This window comes from Lycorma delicatula, chromosome 6 (assembly GCF_047948215.1).
Source record: "Lycorma delicatula isolate Av1 chromosome 6, ASM4794821v1, whole genome shotgun sequence".
In the NCBI taxonomy this organism is placed as follows: Eukaryota; Metazoa; Arthropoda; class Insecta; order Hemiptera; family Fulgoridae; genus Lycorma; species Lycorma delicatula.
Genome location: NC_134460.1, coordinates 103,520,580 through 103,545,137, shown reverse-complemented (window position 1 = coordinate 103,545,137; position 24,558 = coordinate 103,520,580). Strand labels below are relative to the sequence as shown.

The window sequence follows — 24,558 nt, the reverse complement described above, 5'->3', positions numbered from 1 at the left end:
ACCAATCAAGTTCTAACAAACTCTGTCATTAAATAAGAGTTGTACATTACAGAATACAAGAATTGAATTCAAGTCTTGATAATTGAATTCAAAACTTGATGGAATTAACCGACAATAGCTAACTGCCAAAATTTATATATATAAAATAGCAGTTTTTATATATACATCAGCTGCAGCTATATTTTGCTCAGTAAAGATGTCTTTTTTAAAAAAATTATATATATTTTTTTGTTTTTCTTAGGGTTCTGTATAATTAAATGTCTGTTAAGAACAGGCTGTGTGGTATGTTAAGATTCTGCAAGACTTGCATCACATCAGTAAGAAAAAAACCAGAATCATTGATGTAGTTCTGAATTTATATCTGGCAGTCATATCTGCCTTAATGCAGTTTGATTATTTCTGACTGAGTTAACTGGACTGCAGTACTAACTTCTGTTTTTTATTTTTTATTTCACAGTAGGTAAAAAAAAAAAAATCGTAAAATAAAGATCTGAATACATTTTGCATAGAGTAATAGGCAGAAAAGATTTTACAGCAGATTTGTGATTCTGAGGAGGTAACACAAAAATGAGTTTTTTCAAACAATCAGAATGTTACAGAAAATATTTAATATATTTATCATGGGCTAATGGTCACAGGAGTCCATGCCACTTAAATTTAAAAAGCAAAAGAAAACATCTCAATATTAGCTGTATATTCTAATAATACAATTATTAGACAATAACTTTTAATGCAATTAGGATTAGTGTTTATTTTAAAATAATAAAATGCCACTAGCACTAAGAGACTGAGATACTACCTTTGTAACCAGCATTTTATCATAAACAGGTTATGTTGAAAAGAAAAACATAATTTAAAAAATCTTAAGTTTTACATATTAATAAATGTTTTTTGTTTTATATAATTTTACATATAATAATAATAGATAGTAACAACAGAAAAAAATCATACTTCTTTAAAACAAGGAACTGCTTTATTTTATTAAGCAATTAATTAAGCTGTGTAAAAATGCTTTGAAGACATTGATTTTTGTAACCAATACAATTATTAATATTTTCTTAATTTATAATTTATCAAATGACAATCATTATTAATTTCTTAATTATAAAATTTTATATTATGTTTTAATTTACTAATTAAAATTATAAGAAAGGGGGAAAACTGCATTATATCAGTACAACGTATAAATATGAAAAATATGTTCACTGTATTATGTTTTGTGAGAAACAAAAAATGGTTAACCTTTTTTTTTATTTAGCTTAATTCTACCTTTATAAAAAATGGAACTGTAATAAACATTAGAAAAATATTTTAAAATGGTAATCTTTGAAGTACTGTATTACTGTAAATTCTACTACATTAACCACAAAAAAAAAACAGATGTTGCAGAGCCATTGACAAGTTTTAAAAAATTTGTACAGATTATCTGTATATTAAGTGAATGAATTATACACTAAAAATAAGTGTGTTTTAAGAAAAGCATTTTTAAATCAAGATCTGTTTAAAATAATTGCCAATGTATTTTTGGGATCAAGCCAGCGCTCATATAACACTTACATTAGCTGTTGGGTGTACTAGGATAGGTGTTACTACTGTATCCTCAACATGATTGATTTATAATAAAGGTTAAAAATAATTTAACCAACTATGAAGTTTTTGCTGTAATTTGGTTCTTGATGGTAAAAACAATTTTGCTATGAAAGTATACCAACAAATGGATAATTTCCAGCAGGATTGCGGTTTTGCATGGTAATGCTTAACCTCATACAGTTAATTAAGTGGTTCGGGTATTGCAGTGATTCATTAAAAAATCTTTTATCACCCTCCCTAGAACCTGTACCTTACACCAAGCGATTACCATCTTGTTTTTAACTTAAGTAGAGGATCATAACAAAGTAATATGAAATGATGAATAATAAAGTTAATGGAAAGAATTACAAGGAAAAATTCTTTCAAGGCAGAATAAAGAACACAGTGAAATGATTGAAAATTTTGTTAAAACAATAATGGCTGTAGGAAAAAAATAATTTGTAGATTTTATTTTTAATTTTTTTAGAAGTAATTTTAAAATGTTCCAAGTTCATGTCACTGATTTAAATACTGCACTAAAAACTTAATGTCAATCACCGCATACATTAAATTCATTCATTTCTTTTCAGTCTTTCTTTTTAATATAAAGCATTTATCTTGGTTTTGTATGAGCTTACAGCTTTTAAATTGCACTTTATGCCAGTACGATTTAATTTAATTACATCAAAAATTTCCTACAAACAAAATTTAGAATAAATTTAACAAACATTAATACTGTTAATTTCAAACGGAGCAATTACATCTGCAAAAACTTTTGTTAATTAAATAAATAAAATATATCACACTAATACAGTAAATTAATAGTAACAATCTTATTGAACTTTACTTAATTTGAAAAAAAAAATTGTATAAGTTTTACCACCAAGCTTGAAAATTACTATATATAAAGTACATTAAAAAATTGTGTATAGTATTGTTCTAAAATTTTCAGAAGGTACAGAAGATTTACAGAATGATATCAAAGTGCAGAGGGGTTAAAAATGACAGCTGGATATTGCAAAATGTAATTAAATTTAATACAGTAAATAATATTTACTGAACATTTAAAAAACCTTAACAAGAAATCATTATATATAAGAGTAACTGTGAAGTCTATGATAAGGTCTTGAAAATGTTTACTTGTAATTTGACTTAAAATTATATTTACTATGGAAGTTATATAAATTATATTTATTTAAGTTTAATAAATTATAGTGGACAGTATTCAAAAAGTAGTTGAGAAAGTTTACACCAATGAAGTTAATTTTATCTAAATTTCTAAAGATGTTCATAATTTCATTATTTTCTTGCATGTATACAATAAAAATATTCATTAGAAATCAAAAAACTCAAACCTAGCAATAGAAGACAACATAATAGGAAAGAAAGAAAGAAATCAGAATTTATTTTTTATAACATCAATAAAATTATTAAATATTAATACTTCTAATACACTACTCAAAATTAATGACTCATATACTTTAATATGTAATCTAAAAGGAAATAATAAGAAATACACAATAACTGACAGATGGAAATTGAAGAACACAAGACTGTCTGAATCATAGCACTACCAATTCTATATATTTTGTTTTTTCTTTTCATTAAGTCATAGTTACTGCAGTTGATGTTGATTTATATAATTACCACTTACCTCCATAATTACGATTAACAAGTTGGTCCCTATCACATTCTGCCTCTGATATTTCATTGCTCTCCTTTGAATCATTTGCTGAACCTGAGCTATTTGGATCATGATTTCTAGGAGGTGGTGGAGGTGGTTCTGGACTTCCAGAAATTGGTAAGTTACGAGCTGAACCTTCAAAGAGAAAATAAACTTTACTTCATGAATTCATTACTTGATTAAATTAGAAAATTAGACTTCTCAAGATTATACTGATTCATAACAGTGTAAACCCATACGTTTGGCCTTAATTATAGTACAAAAACCATAATTATAGTAAAATCAATATATTTTCCTGGTTGGGTATATCAGTACCTAAGGGAATTAAATGTGGTAAGACTTAAAATCCTTTTAGATCCTTATAAAACAGATTACATGTGGTAGTTGAGTTTATATAACTTTCAAGGTTGCTAACTGACTATGCATATAATAAATTTATGAATTAAAATTCAATTAGTTTAAAATACACAGAAACAGAGTTTCTGTGTATTTAGGTAGAAAGCAAACTTTTAAAAAATTTTCTAAAATAACTTTTACTTCGTGACAGCAATGTAATTTGTAAAAAGGAAAAATACTTACCAACACTTCTCCTACTGACAGAATTCCTGCTGCCATAATGATCATAAGGTGCTCCATAAGGAGAATACTGACTGCCATAAGGATCTTCTTCAGGACCAATATTAGCAGGATCATCATATTCTGGGGAAAATGTTGAGTTGGGTCCTCCACCAACTCGTGAATATCGGCCATTGGCACGTGGCTGAAATTTAAATATATTAATTGAATTGATTTAAAAGCAACACATCATATCAAAAATAAACACTTAAAAATTAAACAACTCTATTCTTTCCTCTAACAAGAAGAAATAAGTAGTTTTTTTATTGATAAAATGATAAAATATTAAGTGTTACTTTCACATCATGTTACAATTTCACTAATTTAAAAGCTAGACTACAATTTTTAATAATTTAAAAGAAGTGTTACTTTTTAATCATAACTCAGAGGTAGATGTAATTCAAAACCATAACACTTTCAAAAAGCTCTTAATCTAGTAAAACCTGTTTCATGTTTTTACTGCATTATTCAGATTGCAATTCAAAGACAAACTTTTTTTCACAAAATATGTAGTGGATATGACAGTAAAAAAATTCTTACAAATAAATAAATAAATTAACACAGCTCTGCTCATTGTCACTATTATAAATTAAATAAACAAATTAAAATTAATAAGAAACAACAAAAAATTAAATTGTATAAATTCATTAGACAGGAAAAATGTAACGTTTCATTCTAGGAGTAACTGATTTGGCAAGTGACCATACTTAAAAAAAATAGAATCATGAAAACTGGTTGTACTGTTCATTACTTTATAATAAATGGAGACTACTTTAATAAAGAAATTAATAACAGAAACTAAATTATTTTTAATTTTTAAGAAATTTTTCATAGATTACAAAGAAATTAATTTATTTTTCTCTAAAATTCAAATTATATAAAATGAATGATAGCCAAAATTATCAAAATAAAATTAACTATTATTAAGGTAATAAATTAACAAAATTTCATTAACTAGAAAATAAAAGATAAGAAAAAATAGTTAAAAATTAATAAAGAAATGTATTTTTTATGATTATAATACAAAAAAAAACTAATCTTTTATGTTAACTGACCATTGATTGTGACCCACTTCGATGATGAATATGGCCATTAGCTGGTACACCATTAGGTCCTAATGTTCCACTGTGACCATTCTGGTGTGGAAATGTTTGAAATTGAACTGCTTTTGAAGGATCCATCTCTTCTCTAAATCCAAGGAGATGGAATGTTGCATAAGGACAGATTTCATCTTCCATACCTTAAAACAATATTCAAAGTATAAATATAATAATTCAGTATAATTTAAAGAATTAACTTCTTATCTACTATGAATGCATGTTAGTGTTGTTATATTACTGTATTTTTACAAAATAACAAATAAACAAAAACACAAGTTTCTAAAATTCTCATATTTTTTTACCCTTGACTTCTTTGCTTCATTTTCTTAAATTTAAATTTTGCAGTATATATTAATCATCTATTACTCTACTTGAAAATTAGATTTTCTACTCAATCTTTACCACTAGGAACAAGAAAGAAACGTTAAAAAAAGAGTTAAAAAAGAAAACCGGAGAAAACATTAATAAAAAAAGAAGGTAACAAAAACAAAAAAAAGATGACCTACTTAATTCTTAATGCAACACGGTAAATAAAATTGCTCATTTTTTTCAATAGAATGTCTTTTACTGATCACAGGTCCCCAAATCATACTGAAGTAAAAAATGTATCCTTGCATTTAATTAAAATAAGAGCATTTGATTAGTTAATAATAATAATTAAGTATCAGCAAAGTTGGTAACTTTATAATAAATGAAATAACAAATATTTCTCAGATGAACTGCTCAAGAATGATGTACATTCAGTTCAAACAGAACAGCATACTACGGGTATTATTTTTCATATATTTTTTACAATGAGAAGTTAATAATTAATAATCAAATATTTAAATTTAAAAAAAAAGTTAAAGTAAAAAGGTGATGAAGTCTAATTCGAACCAATGTGCCTTGATCCAAATATTTCATTAATTATAATTTTATTTGGATGTAACTCTGGAACCAATGAAAATAAGTATGATCGTTGAAAAGCTCTCAATGAGGGCTTATTACTGCAGAAGAAAAAGTCCAAAATTAAATTTTTTTTTGGATTTTGGGCTTTTTGGACACTTTTGGTTCAGTCTACTGCAATCAGAGGGGGAGGTGTACAACTAGATGTTACAACAGTCCTAAATCCAAAATTTCAACATCCTATGCCTAATTGTTTTTGAATTATGCAAGATACATATGTATGTATGCACAAACATAAAGATGTCACGCCAAAACTAGTCAAAATGGATTTAGTGATGGTCAAAATGGATATTTCCGTTGAAATCTGAAAAACCAAAATTTTTCACGATCACAATATTTCCTTTACTTTGTACAAGGAAGTAAAGATTGAGCAGATATTTTTTGAAAACAAGAAAATGTTTAAATCCTGCTATTTCTTCTTTATACAAACATTAAAATAATTAAGTAAAATTAATTAAAAATTCCTAAACTGAATAGTTTGGATACTATTTCAATCAGATAGGTGGATGGACAAGTATTATTTCAATAAAATCTAAATTGTAGTTTAATTATATTCTGACAGTACTGAAAACTGTTAAAAAGAAAACAATAAAGAAAAAAGATATACAAAAAAAATGTTTTTTATTGTTACATATTTGAAAAATATCAGGGAAAGTATTCAAACTGTTGTCTGGGATATTTAACAACCTAATTACACATTTATTTAAATAAATTTTTGTCCCAATTCATAAAATCAATTGACTTTTAACCTTTAAGTGATTTAGATTACTTAGAATTGAAGAAAACAGAATGTTCTTGACAACTCTTCAAACAAAAATCACATAAATATGGTGGCCATTTTGTTGCCCACTACATTTGCAATGGCCAGTTGTAAATTTCTCAGTGTCCCATCCAATCAAGAAAGATTTGATGGTAATCTCTATCATGAAGAGCACAGTGAAGAGGTGTGCAACACAGGATGGCCAGTGAAAACCATAAGGTTGTTTAATAATTGGGAATAACATCTCAAAATATGAGTTGCCTGTCACAATTCTGTAGAAGTAGAATGCAAACACTCCTTTGTGATCCACAGCAAATATGATCTTCAAGAACATTAATTTCCTTCTCCATAATTATGAGGATTTTTAACAAGCCAATAGACAATTATGACAGTTTACTAGGCTGTTCAATTTGAAGAATTTTTTAACATACTGTATCTAGAAAAATTAGATCTGCTTTTCAATAATAAATTCATCCAAATTACAACTTTCAGTCAAAACCATTTTCATAAGTAATATAGGCTGACAATAATTATTTTTTAACTTCATTTTTTTTTAGAATCTTTTGCAAATTTGTTCTGGTTATATTCAGTTTAACAGAAGCCTTTATAGTTGATGCCTAATAGCTGTTTACTAATGTATTCCAATCATTTCTACCAGTAAATTACTGGTATAGATGTTTATTTGATCATGAATTTATAATCTTAATTAAATTAAAATAATTAAATAATTATAATATTAAATAAATAATTTAATTTATGATCAGCTTGTACAACTGTAGACAGGTCAATAGTGGAAAATTAGTAAATCTCACATGTAATTCTTTGTGGAGAGCAACAATATTCTTATTATTTTTCCATCAACATTGAAGCATCGTAAAAACTTTTTTTATATTATGAGCTTAAATGCCACTATTCTCAATACAAATAACAAATAAACTAAACAACTGAAAACAAGTTAAACAGCTTGATTGCTATCAAAACTAAAATTTCAAAACTGTTATAGAATTTAAATCAGTATAAATCAGTATAGAATATAAATCAGTATCTGGCTTTTAACCCTTGTGTGCTTCAATTACACCATTATATTTGTAATATTATAAAAAAATCTATTCTGATAAAACTAACAGTATACTTAAAAAACAAATAAATCCACAGCCTTCTTAAAAAAAAAAAAAAACAGATAAATCTACTTATATTCTTTAATAATAAAAAGAAGATTTTATATTTAACAATCCACTTGAAATTACATAAAATATTAATAAATACGTTACTACGATTTATGATAGTAAATTCAAACACTCACATAACTTCATAATATATTAAAATTTACATAATATATACATTATGACACATAAATAATGTACATGCTGTTATCTGCAATGGCTTTTTTTATTTAAATAACTGGCAATACCAACAATTATTTGCTGGTATTTCAAATTAATCAATTGTGAACTAATTTCGCCAAAATAAACTGGTTATTTTTTAAAAACCTGTATGTTTTTACTTACTGTACTCACAACATAATTGTGTATCTCACAACATAACTATGATAATCTGTTCATCATTATACATAAAAGAATTAACATGTATATTAATAAATTATCAACTTTTTAAATAATTAACTCTTATCTAGCAGCTATATTATCTACTGTTATTTTTATATTCTGTCACAAAATAATTTCTGATAAACAATACATATCCCATATCAAATAGTTACTGTTCAGCTTTGTGAATTAATTAAATTCATTCAGTGGAATCATGAGAAAAAATTTCTTTTCAATACCATCTTTTTGAATATAGTTGTTAGTTAAGGATTAAAAAAGTACTACATCAAACAACCTACAAAAAATCCATTTTTATAACAATTTTCTGTTTTAAAGACTGCATGCAAACGTTTTAAATAGAATACAAATACAAAAGCACTTACATACAAAAGCCATGCAGAGAAAATAAAGGACAGTAATGTTAAGAAGACTATATAAATCTTACTTCAAAAGATACATCAAATATTTATGCAATTTATAAAAAATAAAGATTACAATTCCATAAACATCCAGCAAATAAACAAAGAACATTACAATGAGTATCGCCTTTTTAAATCAGATTTGTCATACTGTGCAGCAAAGAAATGTGCTCAATTGTTTAAAATGTCTAAATATGAAAAGAATTGTTTATGTTTAAATAAATTAATATTATCACCCCAAAATATTAAATAATCTTTTAGATGAAAAAATGAATATGAAAGATAAAAACAAAACAATAAATATTTTTTTGAAAAATTAAAACAAAATAGAAAAAAATAGAAAAAATACAAATCTAACAATTAAGTTTGTTTAGTTACAAGCATTGTTATATATCTAACTACTAAAAATTAAGTAATTATGTTATTTGAACAATACTCATAAAAATAGGCTTCGAAACTAACTTTAAGGTCGACTATCAAAAAACTAATGCAGTACTCAATAGATCATCAAAATGTATTTTATTTCTAGAAACTGCTTCGGTGAAGAAAATATTACAAAAAGCAGTAAATAAATGAACAATAGTAAACAATAAAATTAATATGAACAATGAAAATCTTCAAGCATGGTTATGTAAAAAAGCATGCTAATTAAAAATGACCCAAAACTTACTCGTAAATAGTTATTTAAAATAAACCAGTGTCATAGCAATACAATTTATGTACAGTACCACTAGCATCAGTAATTTTGTTATACATTACCTATCACTCATTCTTCTTCAAAACTGGTTAAATAGTTTAAATAAAAACAAAACATCATTAAAACATAAAACTAGTTATTGTTTCTCCTGCCAACTGTAAGGTGTATGGAATAGTTTGTTTTTTCAAGGCGATGGATTTAGCAACTCCAAGATTCATTGATGATAGGGTCATATTTATTGGTAGTAATGTTATGAGTAATGGTGCTGAAAGAGACTGGAACCAGAAATTCAAAGAGCAACATATATGTATGCATGTTAAGGAAGAAAATTGACTATCAAACTGAAAATGTTCAATATCAAATAGCTAGAATATTTTGGGCCACAAGGGATATTTGTTGGCAGAATTAATGGAACCAAAAACCATAATCCAGTAGTTTATTGAAAGACAATGAAGAAACTTTGGACATCAATCCACAAAAAGTGACGTGGAATATTAACAAAGGACAGTCCCTTTTATGTGAAAATGTGCACTATAAGTCACACAAAAGGTTTATTTAAGAAGTTCAAGAGGAAGATTTCTAATCATCTACTTTTCAGTTTAGAACTGATCCAAAGCACTACCATCTCTTTATTAAAATGAAGGTCCAGCTGGCTATTCTGCACATTGAAAGAAATGAGAACCACATTAACTGGCTTAAGGAGTCAATAATAGTCACTGGGTTAAAAATATACTGGCAGCAGAGTTCTCTGATGAAAGTCACCAAAAGCTAATGTTGTAGTTTAAATGTCTGAATGTGGATGGTAATTATGTTGAAATGTAATAATTTACCTTAAGTATGTAATAAGATCTTTCCTTCTCTCTCTCACTCTCACTGTATTTTCTACCAGCCAATCAGAAGTCAATTTTGGTATAGCCCTCATAATATGATAATAGTTAGTTTCTTGGAATGATTACTTAGTAAGTATCATAAATTTCTAATTTATTTTTATAATTTTTCTTACTTAACCTTTTATAAGTTGTCTTTTGCGTTATACATTAACAATTTTCTTCTTTCAGAAAACATGGATGTTTAGATAATGTTCCATCAACGTGTGAGGATAAGTTAAAAATACAGTTCATAAACAAATTGAAATGATTCCAGAGTTAAAAGTCAAAAACAACTCTTTTTTTAATTTTTTTCACATTTTAGGGTCTATTTTTTAAAAAATAATGTTTCTTTACAATACAGTGAATTCTGGTTAATAGGACCACCAATTATTCAGGGCAGCTGTTTAATTGGGGCATTTTTGTTAAAATGGAAACATGTTGGTATAATTCATGTAAAATTGCTCTGGTTTAACAGTCCAAAATGCCGCTTATAAAACCTACAAGCTCGTTCGTTTCTTTCTTTTATTTCTAAAATATCACAATTTTATTCGTAACTTAAATTGCTTGACTGTTACTGAATAACTTAATTAATTTTTTTTAATATTAATTATATTATTTTTTCATCACTAATCTGCACAGAACATAGTGCATGGCAATAACATCATGCAGTTATGGCGGCAAATGTTTTTATTTTCTTCATTGTGAGTCCGTTGTTCATTGTGTATGGTGCTGTTATCATTTTTCCATAATTATTTCTAATCACTTTTGCTTATCTTTTTACTTTCGTTAATCGTTTAATTTTCTTAATCACTTTTATCTTTATACTTTGAAGTGTTAGTTTAGTTAAAAGTTGGTGTTCATAATTTATCCAATTTGTTGCCGTGCCGAGTAAAGACATGACATTGGCAGAAAGACAAAATAAAAAGTTATCCACCAAACACTGGTCAGCGTAAACTTGCAGAACTTCTGGTAGCATGAAAAACTACAATAGCTCAGATTTTATAGCAAGAAGAAACTCTTCAATGTGAATGGTCTAACAAATGTAAAGAAGGAACTTCTCAAAAACGAAAACGTGAAGGAAGGAAAGGATTCACTTGTGAAAAAAGCTTTAAAGGTTTTATACCATTACTAGTCAAGGAGTAAGTGTCAGTTGTTCTATGCTAAAACAAAAAAACAGAAGAGCCTGCAAGATAATTGGGATACTATGATTTCAAAGCAACAGTCGGTTGGTTGTGGTGTTGGAAATGTAGACGTGAAATAAAATTTAAAAAGGCTCACGATAAAAGGCAAGCGCTAATACTGGGCAGTTCCAATTCATGGAAGAGTTCTAAACTTCCAGAAGTATGAAGAAATATTCACTCTATGACATCTATAACGCAGATGAAATAGGCCTGTTTTATCGCGCTATGCCAGATGGGTCTCTCTGTTACAAACACATTGCATATCTGGTTAAAAAAACCAATGGATCGAATTACTGTGCTTTGTTGCATGCATATGTCTAGTAGTGACAAATTAAAACTTCTTGTTATTAGTAAAGCACGTAAACCATGATGTTTTAAGTGGTTTAGAATGGAGTTTACCTGTGCAATACTATTTTAATATAAAAGCCTGGATGACAAGTCTAATTTTTCATGATTAGCTGAGGGCTTGGGACAATGAGTTAAAGAAAAAATCAAGAAAGATTTGTCTGTTTATTGATAACTGTGCTGTCCATCCTAATGTAGATTTAGAAAACATTCAAACTAAGTTTCTGCCAATGAATACAGGTTTAATTCAACTGCTTGCCATGGGAATAATAAAAAATTTTTATTTATTTAACGAAGTAAACTAATAAGTTAAATTTAACAAGAAATTGAAGGAAATACATTGACCTCCTCGGCTACAATTGAAGTGCACTTGTAAAGTTGATGCAGGCAATTCAGTTTGTAGCCGATAGTTGGGATAAAGTGAAAAGTAGCTTATCAGAAATTGCTTTGCCAAAAGTGGTTTAAAAGTCAATGCCAATGACAAGGATTACGTTTTTTGCAGCACCACGTTCAAATTTTTGAAGTTTTCAAATATAGACGAAAGAATACAATGCTATGATGAGAATGAAACCAGCGATGAAGAAATAATTAAAAACATTTCTGGTACTCAAGAACTGGGTGAGATTGAAGAAGATAAAGATGAGCCTGATGTAAAATGTGTACCTACACAAGATGCAAAAAATTTCATTGACGGACTTCAGAAATATTTTATACAAGAAAATTGTGGGCTTGTGGGCTTCTTTCAGTGCGAAAGAAGCCCACAAGAAGAACTATGAGTCTGTGCGAAATTTGTAGAATGCCAAGTATTTTAAAAGTGCGATGGGAAAGCGAAGTAAAGAACGTTTTTCAAAAAGTTTAAACAGGTAAGAGACAAGTATTTTTTATTTTTTTATTTTACTGATAATAAATAGCAACCATTACTGTATTTTGTTCCTCTATTTTGTTTTTTTTTTTTAATTATGTAAGATTGCATAATCCCGAAGTGGTCCTACTATCCAGAATCTACTACATATAAATAATGAAAGAGAAAAAACAACAAAAACACCAAGAAGAACAAAACTTCTTTCCAAAAATATGACAAAATATAATCTGTAGTTTAATTTTGATAATTTTAAATATATCTCCATGAAATTTAATTAAAATATTTTATTTTCTCTAGCTTAACGATATATTTTATACATTAACCAATACCAAAACCAGTCAAGATGATAGAATACTGAGTGGTTTTTTTTTTGTATGTTAATTAATTTACACTTTTTACTGGCTTATTATTCCTCTTTGAAAAAAATATAATTCTGATAAACTCACTTTATGCAATGATATAATTTTCATGCTTTTTGATATAACCACTACCCCCATTAATGAAAGCACAAACTTAATTGTCAAAACTTGTATTACGGGCTAAAGAAAATAAATTTATCATAGATTAAATATTAAGGTGAATGAAGTTTAATTAAAATATCTTTTGAAACAATTGTAATAAAAAGAAAATTACAACACTAATGGTAGATCAATAGAGATTCACAAGGAAATTAAATAATTACTCTAGATTTTTAAATTAACATTACCTCTTGTGTAAATAAGTATACTTCATATAAAGTAATACTAATTAGCAGATACTGTAAGTGCAGATTAATAGGTAAAAAATATTAATCACTGAAAATTTTTAGTATGTTAATATTATTTTAATATAACATATTAAAATATGTTAGGTAGCAGTTAATATGTTAGTATTATTATAGTATATTTATGTTAATTATTATAATTTCTAATGCACATTATTAATAATCAGGATTAAATCAGAGCTTCTATTCAACATCAAATACTGTTCCACTCTACCTCCAGCAGTGTATTGCGATATGCTACTTACATAACAGTTTAGAATAGACTATTGTTAGAATAGAATTTAATAATTATTTACCTAACAGAAATATTATTATCTGGCTTTCTTGGGAATGAAGCATTTTCCTCATTGCCTTCTTATGCCCTTTGAGAAAATGCCTAGATACATTCATGAAATTCAAAAAAGTTTCATAAACATTAAAATTGGCCAGTATTATTGTATAGTGTATAAAAAGCGCTTACACTGAATAATGTGGAGGCCTTTGAGATACGGATCATAGAAAATTTCTTATAACATCATGGATAGAAAGTCAGAAATGAAAAATTTTAAGTCAATCGTATTAAGAATAGGAACTGGTAACTACAATAAAAATAAAGGAAAACAACACACACTAGTCATATCATATGCAATATATTAAATACTAAAACCTTCATGTGGTTACTGAAGGACTAAAGTGTTGGAAGAAAAAGATTATATAAATTATATTCAACAAAAGTCACTGAACTGGACTGCATACAGCAGAGGAAGTGATGTGTACATAAAGAAGGGAAATAACTTCAATAAGGATGGGAATGGAATGTACAGTAGCACACATCCATTAATGGACAAAACAGTGAGTTGTACAAATTGGGTAAGTGAGTACCAAGATACATATTTACTTGTTAATGCGCCTAAATTTCAGGACAGAGTGTTTATATTAGACATATACACAAAAATATTATTTGATTAAAAAATTTATATTTTATGATTAATATATAAACCTGAGAATTGTACGTTAAAATATGTGGAAATTTTATACTGTATGAAAAATAACAAACCTGACTAGAATTGAACAAAGAGCCCTCCCAATGAAGGGCAGACATGCTACTGCTCTCCCACAAAAGTTTGCATGAATTTGACTGAGATAAGAGAAAATGTATTCAATCCAAATGTTTAAAAACAAAATCCAAAACTAATATTTAAAAGGAAAACAAAACACAATATTATTTCAAACTATTATTAATTAAGGTCTAATAAAAATATCACTGATTAAAGGATAAAAAGTAAATTGGAGATGACACATCTTGATGAATAACCAATTAACACACCAAGTAAGATTATAAAAATAAATAAAAAATTACAGACAGAACAACAAATAAGTTGGTACAAATATAACAACATAAATTAGAAAAGATAAAACTGAAATAATTGCTGGAAATATATTACCTGAAGGAGAATTTGACGTGGACTAAAAATGTGAAAAAAAAATGCAAAACAGTGAAACAAGACTATATAAGAAAATGACAACACAAAAACAAGTGAAAAATTTGAAAAGGCAAAGACTAAAGATCTAATGATGTCAACAGGCTGAATGAAGAAGTGAAACATTTCCTCACGAAAGACATCATTGGGTTCAATGATTACACAGCTAATCTGATAAGTAAACATTATTTGATGATGAGTTTAAACTCAAAATATTTAATCAAAATACATAATAAATTATTTTGTTAATATAAAATATCATTATGTATCTAAAAGCATAATTTAGGTTGTATTAAAATAAAACAAAGAAAATCTAATATAATTTTGTTATAATTTACACACAATCACATGTTAGTTTTTATAATAAACAAGAAAAAAATACAGTTCACCCTCAAGATAAAAAAAAAATTGAGTCACACACTTTTAAGTTGATTTTACCTGATCGATGATACATGGTCTCATCAGACCCATGACAAGGAGGGGGAGGTAATCGGCCCCTGGGACATGAACCTAGTTCCTCGTACATGTGTCTGCGAGGATCCCATGTTGTGTGACCACGGTAAGATCCTGAGTGACCTATATCATGACGGGTTATACAGGGACACACACATCCAGACATACATACCGGACATCGCTCTATCCAAACAGAATGGTGTCAGTGTTAAGTAAATAAAAAAAATGTAATAATTATAAAATAATAAAAAAATATATAAAAAAGTAACAAAATTAAAACACTTGCTGTTAAAATAAAATTTAAAAAAATTAATAATTAATAGAAAAATAAAACAGATCTTTAAGGTTTCTTTCAATACAAATTTTTCTGTAACTGTAATCAACAAATCAACGTTTTTTTTTAAAGAAAAAGACACAAAAACATAATAAAACACAATTCCAAAATATTATCAGTGTGAATTTACAGTGAATTTTTAAGAAGACTTGTAGCAACTTTTAAATCAAATTTATAAATAAGAATAATGCCCAAGTATAGATTTTTATTCAATCTACATTTCATGACTTTACAATTTCATTCTACTAACACATCTAATTTACTGAATTAAATTAACAGAATCTTTTTATTTGATAAAATATTTTCTTCAATAAAACTGCAAGATCTGACATAAAATATCAAGAACTGTTTTTCCATACTGTTAGCATGACTAGTATAACAGGGATTTGAACATTACAATTACCTACTGAAATTTTAGCAAAAAAAAGGAAAAATATTGTTACAATTATTTTCTCCTCTTAGCAGCATATAACTTTTTGACTGCACCAGCCACAGCTAACCTTATAAAAATTTGTAAATTTTTAGAACCGAACAATAAAATAATTACTATTTCAAATTAGATTGTTTTTAACAATAATGAAATTTTATAACTTAGTATAATAAACAAGGAGCAAATTAAAATAAAGGTATATAATAAAGGTAAATAATAAGGTAATAAAGGTAAATAAAGGTATAAAGGTTTGGAAAATATTCGTGATTAACCAGAGTTAATCACGAATATTTTCCAAAAACGTTTTTAGATCAAAAAGAAATTAAATAAATCGCTCATGTATCAACAGACATTTTACACAATACATTAAAATTATGAATTGCAGCAGTGTGAAATGAAAAAAACAAGATTTTTATTACACAAAAACTGAAGGAATGAAATATTGAAATGAAAAAGTGAATGTTTAAAAAAATAACATATAAAAGATTTTTTAAAAATTAATCTTATGAACCGTCATCTTAAAAAACTCTGTGGTGAGGATCTGGTAGAACAGTTTTCATAGTTTAATTGATTTCTTCCACAATCCATACAGTATATGGGTAATATATAAGGATTTCGTTCAGGATGCCCTCACCTCAGGAAATATCAAGAAGAAAAGGATTGTGTAGCAGAATATATTTAAGGAGTTCTACACAAAACTGTTGATAATATTATGCTACTCCTATCCTAGATGAGAGTACTCTTGATTTTTTTAAGGGATAGTGAGTGCAAAGGATGCCCACTGACTGGAGAAAGCTACTTATTCAGGAGATACTTCTTCGGGTAGGTTGTTTGTTTGTTTTATCATCATTCTATGCGCTGATTGTACCTTTCCCTTTTAACTGTTTCTTTCCCCCAATAGTGTTTTGTGGATTTTACTAGATGTACATTGAATTCATGTTAAAGATATGGGAATCTTTTTAATCAACTGCATCCTTGCTATTTGTGTAGTTTATGGGGGGGGGGGGGCAGTTTGCCTATAAAACTATTCTGGGACTGAGGTGGTATAGGTAAAGACAAGCCACCTAATCTATACTAATGCATAAACAATCTTAAAAAAAAAACAATTCTCAATGTTTTATTGCCAGATCCTGATGATTAGTTATTGTGATTTTACATTTTATGCAATAATGCTCTCAGATGTAGTTAACCTAAAACTTTAATATGAAGTTGGAAAGAATTTATCAATGCTCTAGAAAATTCAACAAAACTTATACAACTAAGACCAGCAATATTAAGATAAAAATCTAATGGAAAACAGTTTAAAATCTTTTGAGAACTTAACAAAAATTCTAATAGTATTTTACAGTGAAACACTATTGGATATTGTTTAAGGTATGCTGCAAAGATTTTTAAATAAATAAGAAACCACACAAATATAATAAAGAACATAAAGTTTATATCATGATTCAAAATATACAAAGAAAACAAATTATGCCAGTGGAAACTTATTCTACTAGCCAGCTTAGAAGTTTAAGAAAAATATTATTAATGTGAAATTTCTTTTCATATATATATATTTTTAAACCTATTTCCAACAACAATAATGTTCATTATTAGTTGTAAAAAAATGTATTAAAAAACAAATGAATGTAAAGTGTATAACTTTATTTAAAAAAAGGCACTATTATAATTTATTATTAAAACAGGTAAACCAATTAAAAACAATAACTCTATAACACAATTAATATCAAATTAATGAACTTAATAAAAAAATATGGAATAAAATAAATAATGTAACTAACATCTGAAAGCATAAATTTGACCAAAGAAAAAAATTGTGAACTACGAGGTATGGCTAGTAAATAATGAGAACAATGCTGCTACAGAAGAACTGTGCATGCAGCACATTCGTATGACCAACAGCTGTGTAGCAAGAAGCTTTTGATAGTTGCCACTCCAGTTTCTCTAGACATATTAGTCTGGCCTTCATTTGAAAAATGATAAGTGTTTTATTACAGCAAAGAATTATTGTGAAATTTCATATGAAACTTGGAAAAATTGCTACTGGAACTTATCTTTTATTAAAAAAAAGTATATGGCGATGAATGTTTATCACATGCACAGGTTTTTGAGTGGTTTAAGCGTTTTCTAGATGGCCGAGATGTTGAATATGATGTTAGCCTGGGTCGCCTTTCCATGTCAAAAACAGATAAAAATACTGAAAAAATTGGTAATCTCATTCGATCTGACCATTGGTTAACTATCACGTGACTGCTGAAACTGTAGGAATTGACCAAGAAAGCATGGGGCAAATTTTACATAACAACTTTAACATGCAAAAAGTGTGTGTGAAAATGGTGCCTAAAATTCTCACAATCGAACAAAAAGAAGCTCGTGATAATGTTTGTTCTGACAGTTTGAATGCCACTGAAAATGATCCAAACTTCTTCAAAAGAGTGATAACATGTGATGAATTTTGGTTTTTCATTTATGATCCAGAAACTAAGCGTTAATCCATGCATTGGAAGAGCCCAACTTCACTGAGAGCTAAAAAAGCTCGAATGAGAAAATCAAAATTCAAAGCAATGATGATTGCTTTTTCGATATTCATGGGATTGTGTACCTTCACTGGTTCCTGAAGGTCAAATTATTAATCAACATTACTACCTTGAAATCCTTGCTAATCTCCATGAAAAATAAGAAAAAAATGACCCGAATTATGACAAAACAAGTCATAGTTTCTTCATCAGGACAAAGCACCGGCTCACATTGCACTGTCTGTCAAGACGTTTGTAGCCAAGTATAACATCCCAGTGTTAGACCATCCATCTTATTTGCCTGACCTGGCACCATCTGACTTATCTGTTCATCAAGGTCAAATCTGCATTAAAAGGAACAAGATTTCAGATCATTGAAGCTGTAAAAGAAAAAGCGGCACGCGTCATAAAAGAGCTCACAGAAGAAGACTTCCAACGCTGTTTCAAACAATGGAAAATTCACATGGAGCATTTTAGTGATAGAGGAGGGGTGTATATTGAACGGGATAAAAACTAAATATGTATAAATTTAAAATAAAATATTTTATGATTTTATAGCATTAGTCTCGTTACTTAATAGCCACACCTCGTATTCATAAATATTACACTGATACAAAGAAAAATATTTAAATTAATGTGAGTAAATTATTAACAACCCAATTTTATTATTTTATTGTAATAAGCAAAATAAAATTGTATTTTACATATTTATTACAAAGCAGTATTTTATTTTAAAGCAAAAAGCAGTTAGTGCCAAAAGCAGGATATGGATTATAATTTAATAAGTAATTAAGTAAAAATAGTTATGAACTGAAAAAAAGAAGTAAAAACATAAAATTAACAAACTAAATCAGTTCTGGATGGAAATATTTATGTAAAATAATTGTCACAACTAGAAAACCGCACTTGTTAGAAAACAACTACAAAATAATATGCTGTAGGCTATAAAAAAAAATTGTACTCAAATTGTTATAGAAAAAATAAATAAAAAATAAACAAACAGAAATAAAATACTCATTGCACCATTCATATTTGCTAGAGAATGTCCATTTTACAATAAATTCAATGAAAAAAAGCTGTCAACAAAAAATAAAATAAAATAAAATAACTTGTACAACAGATTTTAAAGTGTAGTTATAGACATTTTTAAATAATATTTTAAGAATAAATGAAAGTGCAAACATATAACGATAAAGTTTAATCTCAAAACTATTTTTTCATAAAAACAAAGATATAATAATGGAATACTATTTAAGGAGTTAAATACTTATTCATGCTACAATGAATTTTGTAATGAATATAATAAAAATAAAATCTTTTATAAGTATGATAATTGAAACACAGAAAGAAGGATGATACATGTATATCATGTAATCACATAAATAACTATATACATCATAAAAATAATGTACGTACTTCTAAACTAAATATCTATGTACGTATAATGTAAGGTGAATATGCAAAGCAAATAATTTATAAAGAGGGCAAAGAAAGAAGAACAAAATAATGGTAACATGTATGTATACTGGCCAGACTACATAATATTTCTTAGATGCTTATGTTGCCATCAATCTATTAGATTATCCTCTTGTCACATTATGTTAAAACAGCACCAAATCAATTAAAAAATTATTATTGAATGTAATATTTGAGACAAATTACTATTGATGTGTATCCTTAAAAACTGATACATGAAGTGCATTTTTTAAGTTATGAAGCATAGATTAAATAAAAATGACCAATAGATTCAACAAATTGAGCTGATATTATGACTTGATCTTTCTTTAATGAAAAATATTGAATATCTAAAATTACTTTTTTCCATGTTTATTCTTCAAATGAAATTTGATGAGGTAAAGCTTTTCTGCTTTATTATATTCAAAACTAGTTTTTCTTTTTTTTTAATCTTCTAAGTATAGATAAACGACCAGTATCACAAATACCCATACGAAATGCAACAAAATTCTTGAAAGGGTTTCTAAGAGATTTAAAAATTATCGAAGATGAACTGATTTCATGGGAAAATACTCCATTCTCTTATATAATCTCTCTATTTCACCAGTTATAACTTTCAAAAAGCATTAAATGAAGTAATACATTGTGGATTTAAAACCAAAACAAATGTTATATTTTTAAATTATTATTATTAAAGCTTTATAAACTTACTTTCAGATTTCATGCAGAATGTGCATCCAAAGGACCTTCTGGAGCTAATTAGCAGCACCTTCTTTAGTGAAGCATCAACGGCACTATTCTTAAGGAACCTTTTAGAATTAATTTATATTTTAGCTATGTTGTTCTTGTCATATTTTTGATGTTGGTAGATTTTTTAATATTTTTCTATTGACAAGTATGTCATGATCTTAGTTTTTTATTATTACATGCATAAGTTGCAGATTTTTGTTTATATCTTTTTGAATGTGCATTCTGTTTCTATATGATTTATAAAAGTTGATTATGTTATTGTGCTTTGGGTAAAGACTCAATTCACACTTACAGAAGTGTTCTTTGTATAAATGGTTGAATGTGCATTTAGTATGATGTAATATTTAATACAACAGTGAAGTTCAATTTGAATACTTCTGGGTTGCAATGTTTACAGAGATGTGTTTTTTAGGTTGCTTTATAGAAATTTGTTCATTAAAAAAATTGTTTTGAAGAAATTTTTTTAGTTTGTTGTACTGATTGATCTATAGTGATTGTATTTAGTACCACATTAAACAGGCTGGATACACATTCATCCAAAGGCATGAAAAACACGAACAGGTACTCCACCCAACATATTAAAAAAAAATCAAGTGTAGTAAACACTACACTATAACTACTGTTCTACTAAAGGGTTTTCTACCTTTTTTTTAAGATGGTGCTTTAATAATAGTGCAACCAATAACTGCTACAATAAAAGGTTCTGATAATTATGTCTAAAAGGGTCTTTGATTACAATTTTCATGTAATTTGAAATCAATTAGCTTATAATTTTTAATAATTTTACAGCATTATGTTTTGTCTTGCTGTTCAGTGAATTAAAATCTTTATTCACATTAATCAAGATAAACTTCATATGATGCTTAAAATAACATATGCATCAATCAATGACAACTGATAGCTCCATTCTTTCCTATTATTTAACAGTTTTTATTTTTATGTTGCATTTCCTTTCACATGATTCTTATTCATCAATTGCTTCTTTATTTCAGTATTTAGTTCAGTAAAATCATTTCTATTCAGCATACAATAATTATTTCAACTTTTACTTAAGCCATGTTTTTAATTTTCTCTTAATATTCCTTAAACACATATACTCCAAATGTCTCTTATTTTTTCTTCCCTCTTTTATAGTAGCCATTTCACCAATCCATGTAATTGTTCAAAGTAACTTATTTTAAATGCAACATTTCTAGTTTAATTCTATTCACTGTTAAGCAAACATTTTTATCAATACTTCTTTAGAAATCATTATTTTTTGTTTATTTCTCAATTAATCTTCTATCTTTCAGTTCTCATAAAATAAAAATAGCTTCATAAATATTTAATATTGAAATATATTACAAATTTTCAATGGTCTTTTAGTTCATTACTTAAATTAGGAATGATTTCTACTTCTTATCACCATATATGTTAGTTATATTACAAGAATCTATTTCACTACTTCATCCTTCTTTCTTAATAAGATTAAATGAAATGAGCCAATAAATTTAAGATATAAAAGAATTTAAAAAAAAAGTAAGCGATGCAGCAGACAGTGCCATTGACAAAAAATTAAAATACATTGACTACTACTTTACTGAATGTTGACTGGTATCAGACCGACTGGAATAGTTGCAAAATCTCATCAGCAGTAGTATTTGTAACACATCAGTTTCTGATCTATGAAATAATCATATTTCAGAACAGATCAACTGATATGTAGCATGACATGTCTGCTAAACCACCACTTACTTATTGCAGTACCTCTCTTGATCCTATCACATGTGTTGTAATTTGATCCTGGAACTGGAGGCAGTTTACGATTTGGTGGTGCAATATAACCAAGTTCATCACGAAGATCTGGACGTCTCTTATCCATTGTGTTTCCACCAACCATTGACTGATTATAAACAATGTCATCTGAAAAATTTTTTTATGACCAATATATTTTAGGTATTTAAAGATAATAAAATAGATATTTTAAAGACATAAAAACTAACATGAGAAAAACATTTTTCTTGCAAATTATAATCTTTACTTAGAGATTTATAATTTTATTATATGTTACCAAAATTACTTACAAAAGGTATTAACTTCCCTCTGAATTTTTTTTGGTTGCTGATCTTATGAGTAGGAAACAAAAAGAGAAGGCATTTACTCATACTTCATATTTTTATACAGGTGCAATTTTTTTGTAATGAACTTTTGTTCATCTAAACTTAACATCACCCAGCTCCCATATTCTTGTACACTCTATGTTATATATATATATAACTTTCAAATTTTAATAAAATCATTAGCTTTCCCAATTTAAACTTAACTATTTTGCATACAGAAAGTAATTAGCAAAAATCTAACACAAAACAAAAAACTGTAGAGAATCACTGTAAAATGTACTTTCTCAAAGGTTACTCTGGAAAACTATATCAAAATTAGTGAAGAAGATGTACAATTCAAGAAATGAGTGATTACCAGTAACTAGTGAACAGGATTAAGCATTCATTGTTAAGGTAGTAGCCCGGATGATAGTCTGTTATGGCATAACTCCATAACAGTTTCTTGAGTTTTTTGCACTTTAAAAATATTGTCATAAAAAAATTAAAAAAAATAAAATAAAATTTTTTAATTAATGAAATTGCTGTTTCTTGCTGAATTACAAGGACCAATAACAAAATAAAAAAAGATGTAAAATTTTATGTTATCTAAATTTATACTATTTACATGCAAGTAACTTCTTTTAATATTAATCAATTGTGCTATCATTTTCTGCAGAGTAAAAAGGGCTAATTTGAACTAAAAAGTAGTTTTACAAAACAGTCATGTATAAAAATAATATACTGTCAAAAGTTAGTAATTATTATAATTATTATGATAATAATATTTATTTATTGCAAATTGAAAATTACATATACAATTTTATTCAACATATTTATCCTTGACGCAGGTAGCAAAAGAAACCTTGAGCGCTACCCGTAGTTCATATCATTATAACAGGATGATTAATTAAGAACTAATTAAAAATAAAATATTTAACTAAATAAAAATACATGATTTTTGTAACATGATACATAAAAATAAAAAAATAAAAATTTAAATTGAAAAATTAAGTAGAAAAAAAAATACATAGAACCAGAATGTAAAATTACTCAAGTTTGCGAGATGAAATCAAATAAAATAAAATATAATACATTCATAACCTAAAAAAAATAATTTCATTGTTGAGGAATAAAAAAAAATACATTATAAGATAACGTATGTTAAGACAACAAGAAATACTCAAAAGAAAACTGAACACTATTATGAATTTATACTGCCTTAACACTCACAGTTTTATGCATGTAGATTTTTAATATTAATTAGTATATTAATTTATTTTTTTGTGTGCTACTCATAATAATATGTTAAATTTATTGTTATTAGTATCGATTATTTTTGTTTCAATTTGATAATTTAAAATATATATTGTGTTTCATCCATTTCTTTGATTGATTACTATTTATTATTTGGACATTAAAATGATTGGGGACTTTATTAAAAAATATACTAGAGTAATACAAAAATTTGATATTTGCAAACAGTTAATTTTGAAAAGAATGTGGTAGAAGTATTTGTTCCTGCTGAAAGAGTACCGTGCAGTGTATTTTTAAATTTAAATTCATTTATATATTTATTTATGTGTAGTATTACTTTCTTGACAGATATTTGTCTCAAAGTAGGAACTTTAAATTCTTCAAATAAGCATGTAACAGGATATAACCTTGGTCTACAAAGAGCTGCTCTAATTAAATATTTCTGGAGTATAAATATTTTATTAAGATGGGT

At 27.0% G+C, this 24,558-nt stretch overlaps 1 protein-coding gene across 17 annotated transcripts in view; it reads right to left on the bottom strand.

Moving 5' to 3' along the window:
• Window positions 1-24,558, bottom strand: part of Dscam1 (Down syndrome cell adhesion molecule 1) — a 607,521-nt gene that overhangs the window by 35,944 nt on the left and 547,019 nt on the right. For 13 of the 17 annotated variants that reach the window (XR_012756684.1, XM_075368244.1, XM_075368245.1 and 10 more), the window contains 5 exons: window positions 22,489-22,656; window positions 15,252-15,449; window positions 4,924-5,108; window positions 3,833-4,013; window positions 3,224-3,388 (listed from right to left, as the gene is read on the bottom strand). Coding sequence is in view for 16 of the 17 variants with exons in the window: in XM_075368244.1 (XP_075224359.1) it covers window positions 3,224-3,388; window positions 3,833-4,013; window positions 4,924-5,108; window positions 15,252-15,449; window positions 22,489-22,656 (897 nt within the window). In the remaining variant the exon portion in view is untranslated. The remainder of the gene's footprint in view (window positions 1-3,223; window positions 3,389-3,832; window positions 4,014-4,923; window positions 5,109-15,251; window positions 15,450-22,488; window positions 22,657-24,558) is intronic. The other 4 variants (XM_075368248.1, XM_075368246.1, XM_075368252.1 and 1 more) reach the window with 2 other exon arrangements.